The 21,303-nt window shown below is 43.8% G+C and overlaps 1 protein-coding gene across 1 annotated transcript in view; it reads right to left on the bottom strand.

Annotated features, from left to right (window-relative positions):
- dchs2 (dachsous cadherin-related 2) overlaps window positions 1–21,303 on the bottom strand; it is a 94,839-nt gene that overhangs the window by 66,918 nt on the left and 6,618 nt on the right. Inside the window, exons 3-4 of the mRNA XM_080186033.1 lie at window positions 18,595–18,826; window positions 12,035–12,271 (exon numbers count right to left, since the gene is read on the bottom strand). Coding sequence (XP_080042159.1) covers window positions 12,035–12,271; window positions 18,595–18,826 — 469 coding nt within the window. The remainder of the gene's footprint in view (window positions 1–12,034; window positions 12,272–18,594; window positions 18,827–21,303) is intronic.

Here is a 21,303-nt window from a genome sequence, read left to right as displayed (position 1 = left end):
GGAGGAGTACATGCCAGGAGATCTCAGAGACTTTGTAATAGTGACCCTCTTCAAGAAAGCAGTAATTATAGAGGAATGTTATAGAGGAACTTCTCTGCTGTTGGCCAGAAAGATTGCAAAAATAATCCTTAAATCACCTTCTCCCTTCATCATGCAACAATTACAAGAAAAATGCAGGAAACAGCACCACATCTTGTACATGGCCTTTTACATTGTCAACCACAAGAGATTATGGAGCGTCCGCCTCTGTTCCAGCTACCTTCAGAGTTAGTTTTCATCCTCCGTCTGCTCCACAATATGATCCTGACGAATGAATCCACCATAATGCTAGTTCACATTTGAACTATGGCCAAGTAAGGCTGTATCATGGCACTGATGCTCTTCTCAATCTCCTTTGTTGTAATGCTCCATTTCACCCTTAGCAACCACACTACTGGAATGGATTTAAACTACTGAACAAACAGGAATCTGTTCAACCTGTATTACGTATAGGCCAAGCTTCAAGCCACTGTCAGCACCTTCACTGAGACAGATGAGCACTTGGGTTTTACATAAATCATCCTAAGAAAAAGCTCATCTGGCAACCTGCCTCCCAGTTATCAAAATCCACGATGAGGCCCTGGAGCACTGGTCCACTTACTGTACCCTATCAACAATAGCAGACATCAAAGACGAGGTTCACCATTGCCTTCGGTCACCTGAGGAAAACTATTTGAAGACCAGGTCCTCAGACTCAGCACCAAGCTCATGGTCTACAGAGCAGTAGTAATATAACTCACAGATGTGGACTATGTACAATAGGCACCTCTAAATGCTGGAGAAATACCACCAATGCTGCTTCTGTAAAGATCCTGCAAATCCATTAGCAGGATAGCAGCACCAACGTCAGTGTTTTTCCTCAGACCAACATCCCCAGCATCAAAGCAGATCCTGCTCGATCAGCTTCATTGGCTGAGCCACATCACCTGCATGCCTAACACAAGACTTCCAAAACAAGTGCTCTACTTGGAGTTTCAACAGAACAAGCAAGAGGAAATGCCTCAAAGCCTCCCTGATAAGGTGCAACCTCCCCACCAAAACCTGGGAATTCTTGTCAACGATGTCTCAAGTGGAGGAAAAGCACCTAAGAGCTGAACTTCTGAGTTTCATTGCTGCGAGCGAGCTGAAGCCACGTGTGACAGCAAAAGGAATGTGCGACAACCTGGTCACTCCACCCACCAGCTCCTCCAACCACTCTCTGCCCACTTGTGACAGAGACTGTAGGTCATGCACTGGGTCTCCAATGCAGAACTCATTTTCAGTGTGGAAGTAAGTCATCTTCGATTCTGAGAGACTACCTAAGAAGACTTCAACTTTGCAAGCGATTCTCTAGATGTTGTGGTCTAAAAGCTCAGGGCAATATGGTATATTGGTTCTGTTATAAAACAGTATATCATCAAACTAACCAGAAGCAATGATATCAGCATACTGGATAAGAATTGTAAATAAAGTCACCAGTCATGTAGGAGAACTAAAATAAAATGAACTTAATTCTTTTGCCAAATGTACCAATAGACAATTGATCTTTAAAACTTAACATTAATATCCACAGAATACACCAGTGTCAGTAATTCAATTGCTTTTCCCACTCATGAGAAAAGCATTCAGTAATTTTCACAATCATGAAAGAACAATGGTAACACAATGTTACTGGGACAATGTCACATCTAGGATGCATGCACACAACAGAAAATTATTAATCATCTGGTCATGCTATCCATATTAAAAATAAAACACAATGCATTTAGTTTAATTTAGTGAAATAACAGCTCATCATAATTAGAAGAGTCTTCGTTGCATTGCTCTTTCATCCAGCATCTTGACAATTAAAAGGACTTATGCATACTCTCACCCTATTCAACTTCCTACCCACTAGATGTATCTACTTTTATCTAAAATATCAGAAATAACAATTTCCCACAAAAAAGCTGATGATTTCTAACACATCTAAAGATGAAATAACAAAATTTTTGTCTATTATTTTATATTTCTAAGCATTTCAACATTTTTTTGTTGCAAATATATAAATGTGTAAGCCAAAATATAAAATTTTGGAAGTAAAAGAGAACTGTTGCTAGCACGTATTGGAAAACAATGAGTGTGTTGCCCAGATCTTTCTTTTATTTGTACTAGCAGTGCTGCACACACAAAATGCTCAGTCTATTATTTAAAACACAATGTATAGACATACAATTTACTTTTCAGAAAATTCATAAATTCTCCTTTAACTAAATGGAACACAATTATTATTGAATCCCCTAGTGCACAAAGTACATCTACATGTATTCACATTGTCACAACTTCAAAAAATACTTTCCTTCCTTCTGATTCTTAGAAGTCATTCTTTCGAAATTTCACGATCTGTTTCTTTCTTTTACTCTTTAACATATTATACAGAATCATTGAATAATTACAGCACAGCAGGAGGACATTTGGCCTCTTGTGCTCTTTCTAGCTAACAGCAACTCAGTTTCTGTGATCCCTGTATTTTTATCATAGCTGTGGAACTTCCTACATCTTTAATTCAGGATCTCAAAACTGTAGAATCTTTTGACTCCCTGTCTTTCCATCAACTTACAATCTTAAGCTTTAAAAAGAGCATCAAGTATAGGGCCACCTTTACTCTCCTGATTCATACTTGCTTTCTTTTTTCAACCTTGACAAAATTTTGCACTATAAGCTACAGAATTACTACCCATTGGTTCCTCAGCCCAGGGCAGCAGACTTCCTTTAGGGAGCTGAGAATACCCCTTATCTCATGACCCAACTGAGAATGTGCCAAAAAGCCACTAGAGCGGGTCAGAACATGGGACAAAGGAACCATGAGGGTGTGCGTAGGGAGGAGATGAAAATGGCATTACTGATGTGACACTAATTAAGTGCCAAAAGACATTTTGTTTATACTTACAGAATATTGCTGGCACTACTGGATTAACAAGCAACATTGAAAAGATGACCAGCAGGACCATGTAATTGAACGTGATGTGGGTTGCTATGCAAATTTGTAAGTAAAGTTTTCACTTAATATTGACCAAAGCTGGGAAATATAAAAGAAAGATATCAAGACTGTCAGTTGATAATCAAAAATGATTGCAAATTTTTCTATTCTTTTATTGTCGAATTTACTATTTTTGACAGAGACATTCCATTGGGAACTGCATGCGAATACTTATCTGTTTTTGACATATACATATGCTAGAACTACCAACTTATCTAAATGTTGGGCTTGCTTGCACATTCCTATACATGCCGAGGGTGGAATACCTTTGCAATCAATGCCTCTGAAAGACTGGAAAAGCTGATCCCACAATCTGATCATGACAAAGATCCTAGGAAATTGGCATCAGGTTTTACTAAGTTTTGCGAGAGGGGATTTTTATGGTAATAGATCTTGTATTGGAGGGCTAAGTCACATGAATAGATATACACCTGTCTTTAACACATCAAGCCCAGCACCCACTCTTATTTTAAATGAAATAGAACCAAAAACAAAAGAGATATTGTGTACTGAAAATAAAAGAGGCCCTGGAAAGGACTTGGGCACAAGCAGATGCCACAGCTCTGAATTTAATCAGTTGGATATGCATGAATCCACCCAGTAGTGATCTATCTTGCAATACTCCATATTGTTTCAGTGGGGAGAATGCTTATCCAAGTCTCAGTGGCACATATTGGATTTGCAGAAACAAGGCATAACTATGGCTATCTGTTGGATGGAAGGGGTCATGTTACCTTGGAAATGTGGTTCCATATATTCATCATTCCCATCTTCCTTTTTGGAGGAATCAACATGCTCTCTTGTGGGAACAGACTACTTCCTTGGTATAATGATTCCCCCTGCATGCATATGGAAGGTTGGCACTTGAGAGTTATGCCATTATCTCTGTTTTGGCAATGATACAGCTACTGCCTTCACTGAAATTAATGATGAGATAGTTGCTATATGCTACAGAATCGTATGGTACCAGACTTTATCTTGGCAGCTAAGGATAGAACATGTGCCTTAATTGGATCATTGTGTAATACATAGATACCTGATACTTCAGAAGTCATAACCAATTTAGACACCCACATTATAAAGGAGGTTGAAAAACTCAAAACAACCAACATGCTTTTCTCTACGGAAATGGGCTACAGACTGGCTGGGTTCTCTGGGAACATCAATTGTACAAGAAATAGTGCTCTTCTTCAATGTCATCTTAATGTTCCTTGTAATTATACAAATATTCAAATTTTTAGCAGAGAAGTCCATGAGGGGTGCAGCAGCAGTAACACCAATTTTTGTGGAAAAAGAGGTGTCCCCAATGCCAAATAACTATCTGGAGTACGAGAATACATACTATCAAACATCTATCTAGTAGCCTATTCTTGGGCTAGCCAAGGGCCAAAAGGGAGAAATATGTTACAGGGATTCAGAAAACCCTGGGATTTAGAAACTGATAAGATTACTAAACAGGGGAAATTAACTTACAATAAGGATTACAATATACTTTATACTTATTCTATACAAAGGTACTACTTGCATAGGCACACACATAACTACTGTTATAGAAATTAAACATGTATTTTAGATATTGAAGACGTGGAACCATTCCACGTGCACTGGGTCAGCTCGAGTGCACGCATCTCCAAGCTCCCCTTGGGTCTTGCTTGCCAGGTGCATGCCTTTTGAAAGCAGTCATACATTGCGCCGTTCTGACATCATGCTTTACTTGATGTGAAGCTATTATTCCAGCACATGGGCCCAATAATGATATGCTGATGTATTATAATGATGTTTCAACAGTGAATAGCGTGTAAAATGAGTCAAGGCCTTCTCGTGATATTTTCCACTCATGACCCCAAACCCACCGACATGAATGGGAGTAGAAAAACCGGCTGAAGAATGGGGATATATTTCCATATCAGCACAGGGAAACGACAGCAAACTGACTGCATACCAAACCATGATTCCACACAGCCTGCACCCTCAGCACAGCAGTAAGACCTGGATTACACATGTTCAACATGAGAAAAGGCTTAACTGTTTCCACCTTTGTTGCTTCTGAAATATCCTTGGCACCTCTCAACAGGCCATGGTCAGCAACTTGCAAGTCCTGGAACATGTTTTGTTACATCATTGTCAATTCATTGACAAGCTAAGTCATCTGGACTGGTTTGACCACATTCATCGATGAATGATGGCTGTATACTTAAGAATCTTTTGTACCATCGGATGTCAACCGTCTGTGCTATTGGAGAAGCTATCAGAAACATGGCGCATTACACAAATGGAGTGAAACACCATGAAATCTGTCCGGAGGAAACTCTAACAAACAATACACGTCCAACAGATATCCCTCAATGGTCATTGTGCAAAGGACATTCCACAATTGCCAAAACAGTTGCCAGCCTACACAATGCACTGTGAACCCTCAATGTCACACATGCAGCTAAAGGCTGTGCTTCTCCGAGGTTACATTCATTTGAGAAGCTAAAAGAAAGTTTAAGCCCAGGCACAAGTGCACATGGTGCCTGCCAACGAACCTCTTGTGTGACAATTCTCTGCAGCTGCAAACTTACAAAGCTTCAGGCACATGAGTTTAATTTCGCATTGAGTAAGCAGACAGTGGCACTCATCTTAGCAGCACTCAGATTGTTCGTTCTCTTCCAGCATGAAGCCAGGTTCTCTTGTGGACCTCACGGCCACTGCCATGCATTGCTACTTCCATCCCACCCACCTAGCTCTGGCAGGATGGCATCTTGCTGCCACTTCTGGGTGGCCAGGAGACTCTGTAGCAAAGCATTGCTAAAATATGGGGCCACACATGGTCTGGCGAGAGACATCTGGCTGTGGAGGGGGGTCACAGACAATGAATGCTCTTCTGGGTGTGTTTAAACATGGCATTTACACCTTCGAGCCTGTTAGGTAGCAGGAGTGGCACCAATCTCCTGCCTGCCCCACTTCAAGATTTTCATCGTGCAGAACTGATATTGAGCTGAGAGGCACATAATGCAGCAATTCTTCCTATTCACCAAAGAGTGGGTTCAATGCCGGGTTCCAGTTCTGTCTCGACATCTAAGACTGAATAATTGAAAGTTCCGCCCACGGTTACAAGATGACCAAGATTGGGAAATAAATAGCTCAAGATAAATAATGTTTTGGAAAAAGACACAGAATTGAAAGGAGGAGGAAAAGCCCTGATGGTAAAGCATTACATAAGGATATTAATGAGAAAGGTTCTGGCCTCAGAAGATTATGAAGTAGAATCAGGATGAGTAAAAATTCAGAATAGCAACAATCAGAAAACCCTGGTGGGAGTAGTTTATAGGCTCCTAATAGTAGTTATGCCAATGGATTGAGCATTAAAGAAGAAATCATTGGAGCTTGTGACAAAAACAATGGAATAAATGTGGAGAACTTTAATCTTCATATAGACTGGGCTGAACATTAACAGTCTAAAAAACGAGTTTATCAAATGTTTTTGTGACAGTTTCTTGGCACATGTATTATGGAACCAACCAGGGATAAAACTACCTTAAATCTGGCATTGCGTAATTAAGCAGGATTAATTAGTAACTTCATAGTGAAGGATTCACTGGGAAAGAGTAATCATGGGGGCAATTCTCCCATTCCGGCCTGCAACTTTTCTGGTGAGTCAAGGTGGGATATGCACGTTGTGAGCCTTGTTCTGGGATTTGTGCATGCGCCGGGAACGCATGCGCATCTCCAAGAACCAGAGGACAGTCAGAAACCAGACCACGCTGGAAACTGGCAGGAAGACAGGTAAAGTCATTTGAATCTTTTAAAATGTATTTTAACTATATTTTAAATGTCATTTTTGGGAGCTTGCCGGTCCCGACTGAATCTCCCATCCCGCCAAGAGTATTTCATTGCAGCAGGGTTAAAGGTAGCATCCCACATTCGGAGAACTGGCAGGAGACCTCACTGGAATGCGGGTGGGGGGGGAATGACAATTGGGGATCCCCCCAGGGGGTTGGGCAGTAGGGGGGTGGTGCCCCCTGGCCATGGGCACCATGATGTGGGTATGCCAGCGTTGGACTGGCGTAAACACAGTAAAAAGTCTGACAACACCAGGTTTTAGTCCAACCTATTTATTTGATAATATTCTCACAAGCTTTCGAGGGGACAGCCTCTTCGTCAGGTGAATGGAGAGTTCTGGCCTCAGACAGAGCATATAGAGCACAGACAGTTTAGAGATTACTGATTAAAATGCGAATCCTTACACCTAACCTGCTGTTCAAGACCTGAAGTGGCTGACAATGTGAGTGGTAGGAGCACTGATCACAGTTTAAAGAGATGTGTATTGTCTCCAGACAGTACAGTAAGTGAGGTTTTGCAAACCCAGGCAAGTCACGGGGGTTACAGATAGTGCGACATGAACCCAAGATCCCTGTTGAGACCGTCCTCATGTGTGCGGAACTTGGCTATCAGTCTCTGCTCAGCGACTCTGCGCTGTCGTGTGTTGTGAAGGCCGCCTTGGAGAATGCTTACCCGAAGGTCAGAGGCTGAATGCCCGTGACCACTGAAGTGTTCGCCAACGGGAAGGGAACAGTCTTGCCTGGTGACTGTCGAGCGATGTTCATTCATCCGTTGTCGTAGCGTCTGCATGGTCTCCCCAATGTACCATGCTTCGGGACATCCTTTCTTGCAACGTATCAGGTAGACAATGTTGGCCGAGTTGCAAGAGTATTTACCATGTACCTGGTGGATGGTATTCTCACGTGTGATGATGGTATCCATGTCGATGATCCGGCATGTCTTGCAGAGGTTGCTGTGGCAGGGTTGTGTGGTATTGTGGTCACTGTTCTCCTGAAGGCTGGGTAGTTTGCTGCGAACAATGGTCTGTTTGAGGTTGTGTGGTTGTCTGAAAGCAAGAAGTGGGGGTGTGGGGATGGCCCTGGCGAGATGTTCGTCTTCATCAATGATATGTTGAAGACTCCGGAGAAGATGTCGTAGCTTCTCCGCTCCGGGGAAGTACTGGACGACGAAGGGAACTCTGTCCACTGTGTCCCGTGTTTGTCTTCTGAGGAGATCGGTGCGGTTTTTCGCTGTGGCGCATCGAAACTGCCGATCTATGAGTCGAGCACCATATCCTGTTCTTACGAGGGCATCTTTCAGGGTCTGGAGGTGTCTGTCACGATCCTCCTCATCTTCAACCGATGCTGTACACTAGCAAGACTTCTTCACTGCACAGAATCTTCAACCGATGCTGTACACTAGATACATCGATGACATTTTCTTCCTCTGGCCTCACGGTGAACAATCACTGAAACAACTATATGATGATATCAACAAACTCCACCCCACCATCAGATTCACCATGGACTATTCCCCAGAATCAGTTGCATTCTTGGACACACGCATCTCCATTAAGGACGGTCACCTCAGCACCTCACTGTACTGCAAGCCCACAGACAATCTCACAATGCTCCACTTCTCCAGTTTCCACCCTAAACATGTTAAAGAAGCCATTCCCTATGGACAAGCCCTCCGTATACACAGGATTTGCTCAGATGAGGAGGATCGTGACAGACACCTCCAGACCCTGAAAGATGCCCTCGTAAGAACAGGATATGGTGCTCGACTCATAGATCGGCAGTTTCGATGCGCCACAGCAAAAAACCGCACCGATCTCCTCAGAAGACAAACACGGGACACAGTGGACAGAGTTCCCTTCGTCGTCCAGTACTTCCCCGGAGTGGAGAAGCTACGACATCTTCTCCGGAGTCTTCAACATATCATTGATGAAGACGAACATCTCGCCAGGGCCATCCCCACACCCCCACTTCTTGCTTTCAGACAACCACACAACCTCAAACAGACCATTGTTCGCAGCAAACTACCCAGCCTTCAAGAGAACAGTGACCACAATACCACACAACCCTGCCACAGCAACCTCTGCAAGACATGCCGGATCATCGACATGGATACCATCATCACACGTGAGAATACCATCCACCAGGTACATGGTAAATACTCTTGCAACTCGGCCAACATTGTCTACCTGATACGTTGCAAGAAAGGATGTCCCGAAGCATGGTACATTGGGGAGACCATGCAGACGCTACGACAACGGATGAATGAACATCGCTCGACAGTCACCAGGCAAGACTGTTCCCTTCCCGTTGGCGAACACTTCAGTGGTCACGGGCATTCAGCCTCTGACCTTCGGGTAAGCATTCTCCAAGGCGGCCTTCACAACACACGACAGCGCAGAGTCGCTGAACAGAGACTGATAGCCAAGTTCCGCACACATGAGGACGGTCTCAACAGGGATCTTGGGTTCATGTCGCACTATCTGTAACCCCCGTGACTTGCCTGGGTTTGCAAAACCTCACTTACTGTACTGTCTGGAGACAATACACATCTCTTTAAACTGTGATCAGTGCTCCTACCACTCACATTGTCAGCCACTTCAGGTCTTGAACAGCAGGTTAGGTGTAAGGATTCGCATTTTAATCAGTAATCTCTAAACTGTCTGTGCTTTATATGCTCTGTCTGAGGCCAGAACTCTCCATTCACCTGACGAAGAGGCTGTCCCCTCGAAAGCTTGTGAGAATATTATCAAATAAATAGGTTGGACTAAAACATGGGCACCATGGCAGTGTTGGCCTGTACTTCCTGGCACTGCCCAAGGGACAAAATGCCCATGCCCAGGGGCACTTTGACACTGCCCACAGGACATCAGGGCAGTGCCAAGGGGCATCACTGCATGGGGAGTGGACATCGGGGTAGTCTGGGGCTTGGGGGGTGGGGTGGGGGGCAGGAATTATTGTAGCGGCTCCGGGCTGGCCAGCAAACGGGGAGACTGACAGATCAGGGCCACTGCGCATGTGCAGAGATCCAGAACTGTCAGGCTCCGGTGCGAATCGGCCCAGCCCCCTGGTTTTTAATGAGATTCACGATCGGGACCTCTGCATTGCACAGAGTAGAGAGATTTGAGTGTGTGAAGTTCAACTGAGAAAACAGTCGTGGTATAGAATACTTTTCCCACCAATTCAGCACTTTTGGAGAATCGCCTCCTCATAAGACCACTGAACTGTATGTTAAGATTAAAAATGATATTCTCCAATCACAAATAGGAATCTTAAACAGAACTGATGACATAGTTATGAGAAGAGAACTGGTTATGGTTAATTGGGTAAATAAACTGAAAGGTATGAAGGTCAAACAACACTGTGAAACATTTAAAGAAAGAATTCAAAATGTTCAATATAAATACATTCGATTGGAAAACAAAGGCTGAGCAAGAAAGATCCATCTGTGACTCACTCAGGAAGTTAAGAATATTAGATTAAAGGAAGAGGCTTACAATGTTGCAAAAAAGTAGCAAATCTGAAGTTTGGGAGTGTTTTAGAAGCCAACAAAGGGCCAGTGAAAGTTGATTAAAAAAAGGAAATAGAATGAGAGTAAACTAACTAGAAATATAAAAACAAACATTTAGCATTTTTAAAAGTATATAAAAAGGCAGAGAATAGTGTAAGTAAGCTCTAGTCCCTTAGAAACATAAAAGGAGAAATTATCATAGAGAATGAGGAAATGGCAGAGATATCAAACAAATATTTTGTGTATGTCTTCATTGCAGAAGACACACATTTCATACCAGAATAGACAAAGTGAGGAAATTAATATAAGAGAAAAAGCTCTTCCTTGAGGCTTTTCCTTACCTGGTTGTAATTACAATACTGAAAAAATATTTTTAATTTTTTTTTATCCACTTCACTGAGAATACTTCATGTCAATCCAAATCCAATCTTTTAGCCTATTTACCCAATCTGCACTAAAAACTCCACATTTTAATAACTTTAAGAAATTGCACAATAATACATGAGCGATTGATATCATTCTAAAACAATTAATAATATTTCAAGTCAAACAATCCACAACTTTCTAAAAGAAAAAGTCACGTTTTCATATATCCCAATGTTAACAGATCAATTCTTTAAAAGATTCCAGGATCTGGATCCAGATTTAAATAGACCAGTTCCAATGAAACAACTCCCTCTTTCTCCAGTACTGGCATCAATACCCAAAACTCCTGCCTCCTTGACCACTCTGTCAGCTACACACTTAACCTCTTTGTCCTGATTCTAAGAATCTTAAAAATCATTACCTGAGCTTCCGAGTTTTAATTTTGATCAGTTTCACTAGCTCTTGCAGCAAACTTCCATTTTTAGTTCTACCTATGTTGTTGGTTCCTATCTGGAACACAACGAAAGGATCCTCATCTCTAGCTACAAGGTGATGTCCTTACCTCTGATTCTGGGCAGGCAACCCAGCCTTCAAAATACCTGACTGCAACTGCAGAGTACAGAGCATACTTGCCTATATCACTACTGCATTCTTTTTCACTTCTGTTGCTTGAATGGCCACATTTTTGTCACGGACCATTTCCTCATCCATTCCTATGCCTTCATTCACACGGACAACAAAAACCTTGAAACCTTGTGCTAGTTGGACAAGGGCCAACTCAGAGTCCCCCAATACTATACCTTAGGTCCTGTCAAATGCCTGACTCACAGTCAAAACCTTCTGTTCCTGACCACTAATCAGACAACCTAACCGAAGCAGTGTGGTTGCTTCCTAGATCGTATCGTCTCTCTTCCAGTTGCTCCACAATGTCTGCACCTTATTTTAGCTCAAGAAGTCATCAGCTTCTTTTCCTCTAGGCTTAATGGGCATCTCAACTAAGTATTGAACAGTAATTGAGAGGTTTATAATGCACAGAAAATGCTGTCAGAACTCAGTGCTTTCGTCACCAGTACTTAAAATTTCAGCTCTAATTTCACTATGCAGCAAACTATCATAAATCATGTTAATGAGCTGACCTCTCATTCAGGGGCAGCCATAGCATAATCAGCCCAACCAAGCTGGTAATCAGTGAAGTTTTACAAGTCCAATGTAGTTTATGAATTATATGTTAAAGTTCATACACATTGAAGAAACATAGCTTGATTTGTCTCTGAAGAAGGTTGTGTATCTAAAACCCACCTTGGATTTTTGCAATTCGTACTGTTCCAACAGCACTTCCTATAGGGGCATTTTCTGTTATGGTAAAGGAATAATAAGATCTCTCAAATACTACTGGAGCAAGAGAACTGTGAAGAAGGTGGACAGTTACAGTTGCGTTGATAGGCGAAGTCAGGTTCCCACCATCTCGTGCAGAAATTTTCAACTGCACGTTAGAAACCTGTAAGTGACTGAGGACAGAAGTTAAATAAACTGCACCTGGAAAACAAAAACACATGAATATTAATCTTTATGTTATCAAGTTTAAACTGACATAGTTCAGAGACTTAACAATAAAATGAAGGGAGATTGTCTCCTGTAGTCCTGTCTTCAGTCCATTTAAATGAATGGAAACTATACCGGATATACCGTTTGCAACTATTCTGGATGTTGATGAGACCACATTTGGAATATTGTGTTCAGTTCTGGTCACCTCACTATGAGGAGGATGTGGAAGCACTGGAGAGAGTGCAGAGGAGATTTACCAGGATGCTGTCTGGTTTGGAGGGTGGGTCTTATGAGGAGAGGTCGAGGGAGGTGGGTCTTTTCTCTTTAGAGCAGAGGAGGATGAGAGGCGACTTAGAGGTTTATAAGACGATGAGTGGGATAGATAGAGTGGACATGCAGAGAGTATTTCCTCGGGTGATGTAGCTGTTACTAGGGGACATAACTATAAGGTTCATGATGGGATATATTAGGAGGGATGTCCAAGGTAGATTCTTCACTTAAGAGTGTGGCTGGGGTGTGGAATACACTGCCTGCTGTGATAGTGGAGTCAGACACTTTAGGAACTTTCAAATGCTTGTTGGATAGGCACATGGAGCACACCAGAATGATAGGGAGTGGAATAGCTTGATCTTGGGTTTGGACATAGCTCGGCACAACATTGAGGGCCAAAGGACTTGTACTGTGTTGTGCTGTTCTATGTTCTATATGAAAAAAGACCAAGTGTGCCAATATGCATTACTGAAGTGATGAGAACAATACGCTCCTGAATTTTTTGCTCTTTCGTTTACACAGAATTCTTATTCAGCCTTGGCCGACATTTTCTATTCCTGACTCTCGAACAAGTTTGTAAATTCAACTTGAAATGGCTCTCCAAATTTTCCCATCCCGCCCACGATGGGGCTTGAAACTCCCACCCAGAGTGGGAAAGGAAAGCAAGCAAAAAAGGTTGAGCTGAGTTTCAGGAATGCCATGGGTATGACATAGAAGCTGTTATACTCAGGGCTGTTTGGGTGATTCGTTATGTGGGTAATATTTCAGTTATGTTGAACAATTTTGTTTAATTTTGCACATTAGTCCAGCTAGAAATGCACAATCCTGCACATGTACAGTACAGTATTTCAGCTGGACATTGGCTTTTCAGGGCAATATTCACAACCACAGCTTTAAAGGAGAACTTATTGTTCCTCATTTCTCAATAACGTGGAGATGTTGAACTGGGGTGCGCAGAGTTAGAAGTCTCAGAACACCAAGTTAAAATCCAACAGGTTTATTTGGAATCACGAGCTTTCAGAGCACTGCTCCTTCATCATTTCTCAATAAAGAAGCACTTTTGACTTGCCTTTCAAGATATATTGGCTGCTATATTCCATCCTTACAATAATAGACTTTGTTTGGGAAGATCACACCCAACATTTCCAAGTATCAGAAAAGTGTGAAAACGGGAATTAACCACGCTGGTCTTTTCTGGCTTGTCATGCACCACATCTCACAATACTTAGTGCAATGAAAGAACATGCATGTGATTCGCACCAGCATGGACTCATCGGCTGCTTAACTTACCAAAAGTGGCCACAGCTGTTTGGCATTAACAAGGGGGAGCTGCGTTTAAATGCTAACAATGGACTCTCAATCACTCACGCCAGGAAAATGGCACCACAGAGCAGCTCCGAGACTCATAGAGGGAGAGGTGGGCCACCTGCTAAATGCCATTGAGGAGAGGGTTATTTTGTTCCTCAGGGTGGGCAACAACCCCGGGGTCAGGCTGGCAATACGGTTTGAAGGAAGCAGTGACAACGGCACTCAGTGTCCATTCACTAGCACAGAGGACTAGGAGCCAGCGTAGAAAGAATTGAACGACCTCCTTCGAGCAGCAACAGTAGGTGTCCATTCAGTCCTGGCATCAGTCCTATCCAACAAGCCTGCAATGTCCACATCAATTCATCTCTTGATACAGCTCCCCAGCACCCGACCCCCTACCTTTAGCCCCTCTGCCATCTGTTCTAACAAACCCTGCTTATTGTGGCAGTCATGATGTGGGTATGCCGGCGTTGGACTGGCGTAAACACAGTAAAAAGTCTGACAACACCAGGTTTTAATCCAACCGATTTATTTGATAGTAAACGCACAAGCTTTCGGGGTTAGTCCCTTCGTCAGGTGAATGGAGAGTTCTGGCCTCAGACAGAGCATATAAAGCACAGACTGTTTAGAGATTACTGATTAGAATGCGAATCCTTACAACTAACCTGCTGTTCAAGACCTGAAGTGGTTGACAATGTGAGTGGAAGGAGCACTGATCACAGGTTAAAGAGATGTGTATTGTCTCCAGACAGTACAGTAAGTGAGGTTTTGCAAACCCAGGCAAGTCACGGGGGTTACAGATAGTGCGACATGAACCCAAGATCCCTGTTGAGACCGTCCTCATGTGTGCGGAACTTGGCTATCAGTCTCTGTTCAGCGACTCTGCGCTGTCGTGTGTCGTGAAGGCCACCTTGGAGAATGCTTACCCGAAGGTCAGAGGCTGAATGCCCATGACCACTGAAGTGTTCCCTTCCTGTTGGCGAACACTTCAGTGGTCATGGGCATTCAGCCTCTGACCTTCGGGTAAGCATTCTCCAAGGCGGCCTTCACGACACACGACAGCGCAGAGTCGCTGAACAGAGACTGATAGCCAAGTTCCGCACACATGAGGACGGTCTCAACAGGGATCTTGGGTTCATGTCGTACTATCTGTAACCCCCGTGACTTGCCTGGGTTTGCAAAACCTCACTTACTGTACTGTCTGGAGACAATACACATCTCTTTAACCTGTGATCAGTGCTCCTTCCACTCACATTGTCAACCACTTCAGGTCTTGAACAGCAGGTTAGTTGTAAGGATTCGCATTCTAATCAGTAATCTCTAAACAGTCTGTGCTTTATATGCTCTGTCTGAGGCCAGAACTCTCCATTCACCTGACGAAGGGACTAACCCCGAAAGCTTGTGCGTTTACTATCAAATAAATCGGTTGGATTAAAACCTGGTGTTGTCAGACTTTTTATTGTGGCAGTGCCAGTCTACACCACCCAGTTGCCCGCATCCCTGACATCCTGTGCTTTTAGCTCTCCGAAATTTAATCCCTATTTCCATTTCCACAGGAGAAGATGGCCCATAATCACTGGGAGTGGGAGAAAACCGAGGTGGGCTTCTTGAGTTGCGTCTCTTTACCCCATTCGAGAGGCACACACTGGAGACTTTGAGGGAGGCTGAGGACAAAGTTATGATGGACAGCCAGGTTGCAGAACGCTATGGAGTCAGGATCCACAAAACCTTTATCCATATGACATATTGCAAATAAGTTGTGAACTGCCCAAATTTTTGTCTCTCCCTTGCACTGAACCATGTGTCCTTTCTTGCAGGAAACAACCCCAGTGAAACTGGCCTGTTCTGGGGTTGTCACCAACCAGTCAGGGGTTGCTGCCCACACCAATGCCTGAAGATACCTACAATGACACCCAGGAGGAAAGCATCATGGAAACTCCAAGGAGAGCATGTTGCATTCGACACAAGCATCAACCGCAGCATCCACTAGTGCGGACACAATCACCATGGTGGAAACATCCGAGGGCTTGGGCAGGCAGAGGTCTCCCGGAGCCATGGACACAGCTGGCCCCCAGCCAGGTGCCAGGTGGCTAGAATCAGTTCTCCCAAAGTTCTGGAGATGCAGCAGCAGTGTGTAGTCAGAGAACAGGGAGGAGTCAGACTTGTGTTGCACCAAGGCCGCTGTACCACATAGTGATTTGTCATCAACCTCCTACCTGAACCAGAAACTTGCTAACATGGCCAACTTGGACCCATCACACTGGTGTAATATCACTGGGACCCATGGCAGGAGGCTACAGGCCCCCAAGGTGATGGGCAAGTGGTTGATCCTGGTGGATCCCACACTTCATGCTGAGAGAACCTTGCAGCAGAGGGCCTCCCTCATCACCCTGCCCTGTCGGACCCTTGCTGCAGCCTGTCCTCCATTTACCAACTTCTCCTTGGCATCAGTCGCCACATCCTCCTGAGCACCCTCCACCACCTCAGCGTCATCCCCCTGGTCTTCCTCCACATCTAGGAAGTCTCCCCACTGCTGCGCCAGGTTGTGGAGTGCACAGGAGACCACAAAGACCACCCTCGGAGCTATATCGGAGAGCAAGACCCGAGTGGTCCAGGCAGAGGAACCATGTTTTGAGTAGCCCAATGCAATGCTTGACGACGGACTGGGTGGGGATATAGCTCTCATCGGAGTGGGTGTCCATCTCAGGCCTTCACCCTGGTGTCAATAGCTATGACATTAGCAGATAGCTCTTGTCCCCAATGAGCCATCCCGACAGCCTGGGCTAGTCCCCAAAGAGGCTAATCATGTCCGAACTCTGGAGGATGTAACTGTTGTGCACACTCCTCTGGTGTTGTTACGCATGCACATAATGCTCATCCACTGGTTACACACAATCTGCATGCTCAGAGAATGGAATCTCTTCCAACTGACAAAGCGTAGTGCCTGATTATGCTGGGAACACAGGGCAATGTGCATACCATCTACAGCCCCCTGCACATGGGGCATCCTATTGATAGTGGCAAAGTCTGCAGTCCAGGCTTCTTGCTGTGCCTGGTCCACATCAAAGTTGATGTAGTGGCCTGCCCAGGCATAAAAGGCTTCATCATCTCATAGACGCACTTATGCACAGTGGGCTGAGGGATGCAGAGGTCCCTGCTGGTGACCTCAAAGGATCTGGTGGCATAGAGGTTGAGGGCCACTGTGACCTTCACCGCCTCCAGGAGCAGGCATCTTCCTATGCCATAAGGTCCACAAAGATCTTATAGAACCACAGCCTGCAGCAGCACGCAGCAATCAACAGCCCACTGCAGGACATGAGGGTCTCCCTGAGTCTCCATCTTTTCTGTCCCCAGTGGGTATCCCTGAAGCATAGACAAGAGTGTACCCACCTGGATGTCTGTTGCAGTAGTTTCCAGGAATGGCTAGCACTCCAGGCAGAGGGTGGGAATGCACACTCATGACAAGCATGAACTGGGTTCCCACTGAAGCGAGCACTGCAGAGTCCATGAATGTGAGGGGCTTTGCTAACACCTACTGAGCTGCCCATACTGTAGCAACAGCTGCTAGATCTACTTCTGGTTCCTGCTATTGGGGCCTGGGATGGAACGTCGGCAGAGACCACGGAACCAGTCCAGCAGTCAGATGGCAGGGTAACCGGTGCAGCATTCGTGGAGTTGGAACTCAATCAAATGTACAACCCCTTGGGGAGTTCAGCAATCAGGGGAATGCACGCAACACGGCCCCTAACCAGCACAAGCACCCCTTCTCTCCCCAATGCCCATGCAAAGTCCCCCACCCAACCCCGCAGCATGATGACGGCCGAGACCTCCCCACTGCACCCCAGATAGTGGTGCTCAGTGGTAATCGCCTCCTTGCGCCCCACCCTCACCCTTTGCTACTGCTGCATCTGATCCAGACTTTCATAGAGCAACTGTGATTCATGCCAGCGTGACATAAGTCACCGAGGTGGGAAGCATCGGGGGAGGGGGTGGTGGTGGTGGTGCTATTGATGTTGATATCCATTCAAATGTAAAATGAGCACCAAGTCTTTCACACCAGGAAAAAGTGGAAGATTGCAAACTGCCTGATGCTGGATGCGATGCTGATTCTTCGCCTCACATCCCATCTTGTCATGCTGATCGATGGGCAAAGCATGCCCAATGTGGATTTAAGAAAATAAAACTATCATTAAAAAATTAGTTTTAATCATGATTAATCTTGGGCACACTAGAAAATCATGTTGTAAGGATCAGTTATCAAATGATGATTACTGGAATACTGGAGAGAGAATTGCTATTGGTAACATGTTAAAATGGCACAGGTATCAAGATTACTATGCCTGTTCTAGACAAGAGTCAGAACGCTTAATGCATTTGTACACAAATGTACAAACTAACATTCAGGATGCACATTAAATTCTTAATAATAGCTAGGTTGTTGGACAGCAATGAGTGGAGGTAAGGTGGTTTTTCAGAGGGATGCAAATTTGGAGGGCTTCAAGTTTCTGGCCATTAGCTAGGCGTTGGTGAAGACCCGCTTTTTCAGTTAGGGATTGGTACATTGGTAACTAAAGACCTTAAAATGAAAAGGTAGCTTTATCAGTTTTATCTAACAAGAAATAGGTTTGTCTAATTTATCAAACAAGCAATTAAATTGCCAGAATTTAATTAATTGCTAACTATTACATTACAGTGTGAACAATGTAAAATCCAAATCAAAAGAAATAAAATTGTACCTGTCGAGGAATCTACAGAGAAGAGAGAAGAGAAATTTCCAGACAGAAGTTCATATGACACCTGCCCATTGATTCCCGAATCCTTGTCAGAGGCAATGACATTTATAATCTCTGTTCCAGGCTGTGTATAGCTGCTGATACTGGTCACATATGTCAATGGGTTGAAAACAGGATGGTTATCGTTGATATCCTGCAGCTCTAAGTGGATAAATGACTGAGCACTCAAACCACCCTGTAGAAAAAAAGGCAATACAATTGACACTAATGTAACATTTATGTAATTACATGCTTCTGTATGTGAAAACTGGGAGTTCTAGTTAACATCAATGATGCCTGCTATGGCATATTAGCATGCTTGCAACAAAAATATGTACTACAATTTTAGTTTAATATGAACTCAAAGATGTTGAAAGCTAAGACAGGACTTTCTTCTTTGTTACCACTTATAATATGTCCGATATTGGGGGAGGGATGAGGACCTGTGATGCTAGATACCCATTTTTTTTTAAATATATATCTTCCGGTACTTTAATTCTAATCAAAAAAAGCAAAAGATCAAAATTCGACCCCAGTTCCACATGAGGGACAAACAAGATCCAAGCTGACAAGACACTGCATCCCATCTTGGGCTCAATCAAACAAAATACAAGCTGACAGGATGAGGCATTGCAGCCCCTCCTGGGCTTACACAGAAACTAGGAGTAGGCCATTCATTAAGATCATGGCTGATCATCAAATTCAACACACTGATCCCCCCGCTTCCGCTCTTCAGCCAAGAGCTATATCGAATTTCTTCTCAAAATGACACAATGTTTTTGCCTCAACTACTTTCTGTGGTAGTGAATTTCATACTTTCACCAACTTCTGGGTAAAGAAATTTCTCACCTCAGTTCTCCACAAATTCCTAAGCTCTGGACTCCCCCACCATCAGGAACATTCTTTCTAAATCTACCCTGTCAAAATTTTAAAAGTTTCTATAAGATCCCCTCTCACTCTTCTAAACTCCAATGAATAAAATCATAACCAACTTTGTCGTATGAGGAGACACTAACTGCCTTCCCAGGGATTAACCTGGTAAACCTCTGCTATACTCCCTCTACAGCATCCTTCCCCAGATAAGGACACCAAAGCTGCACACAATACTCCGGGTGTGACTTCACCAACACCCTATACAATTACAGTAAAATCCCTATTCCTATACTCAAATCCTCTCGCTATAAAGCTAACATACCATTTGCCATCTTTACTGCCTGGTATACCTGCACACTATTTCAGCGACAGATGTATGAGGACACCAAGGTCTCACGGAGTATTCACCTCTCTCAATTTACACCCATTCAAGTAACAATCTGTCTTCCTATTATTGGTACCAAAGCGGATAACCTCACAATTATCCAGATTAAACCGCATCTGTCATGCACATGCCCACACACTCAGCCTGTCTAAATCATACTGAAGCATGTCTGCATCTCCTCACAGCTCACTCTCCTACACAACTTATATCATCTGCAAATTTGGAGACAATACATTTAGTTCCCTCTTCCAAATCATTACTATATAATGTGAACAGTTGGGTTCCTAGCACAGATCCCTGCAGTATCCCACTAGTCACTATTTGCCAACCAGAAAAAGACCCATTTATGCCAACTCTCTGCTTCTTATCTGCTAACCAGCTTTCCTATCCATCTCAATACACTACCTGCAATCCCATTTGCTTTAACTTTACATAGTGGTCTGCTATGTGAGACTTTGTTGAAAGCCTTCTGAAAGTCTAAATAATCCACATCCCACTAGTTCTCCTCGGTCAACTCTACGAGTTTGACTTGATCCAACGCTTCAAGTTAGCCAAAAGGACGCGATGGCTTAGAAAAATTGTATCAGTAAAGCCGCGATTTAACCACATTGGCTACCCTGATCCTTTATTCTACCCCAGCTTAGGCAAATCACAGTCACAGGCGTCAGTGCACCCCAAGCGCAATGGGCTAGCCTCTTCCCCTGCCTGATCATGGTTTCACCCCTGCCAGGTTAAGTATGTGTTGCAATAAAATGCATCCTTTAAATTGTAATTAAACACAGCTGTCCCTAATTGGGAAAGGATTAGGGAATCATTGTAAGAGTACATAAATCAATTCACTCCGAGTGTCTGGGAGGAACTGGAGAGATTTATTGTACAGACTCATTTGTCCTCAACAATTGGCTGCTTTTGCCAAGATGGCATTAACCATTTCTAAAGTCCCTGGCTCAACTACCTGCAAGTGAAAGCAGGTACTTATCTTTTCAGGGTCTGCTTCAGAACTGCTTTGATGAACATGTAGCAGGAAGCTGACGCAGGCTAGAACTCCTTTGATTACCTGCGACCTGAAACTTGGAATTAACAACCCACCTATAGTTTTCCAATGTTGCTTTGTTAAATAAAATTTGATCTTCCAAACTCTATATTGCAGAAGGAGACTATTCAGCCCATGGAGCTTGCACTGACAACAATCCCATCCAGACCCTATCCCCATAACCCTGCATATCTCTCTGACACTAATTTAGCATGGCCAATCAACCAAACCTACACAACTTTGCATGCAGATGTGGACTGCAAACGCCTCAGAATCACCCAGTGCCAGAATTGAACCCATGTCCCTGGCACTGTGAGGCAGTACTGCTAACTTAGAGTACAAACTCATTCCTCCACTTCGTTTCCATTTATTTCATTTTTTT

The sequence above is a fragment of the Carcharhinus amblyrhynchos genome, chromosome 1 (genome assembly GCF_965287045.1).
Source record: "Carcharhinus amblyrhynchos chromosome 1, sCarAmb.v2.hapA, whole genome shotgun sequence".
NCBI classification, from domain to species: Eukaryota; Metazoa; Chordata; class Chondrichthyes; order Carcharhiniformes; family Carcharhinidae; genus Carcharhinus; species Carcharhinus amblyrhynchos.
This window is presented reverse-complemented; position numbering and strand designations above follow the sequence as displayed.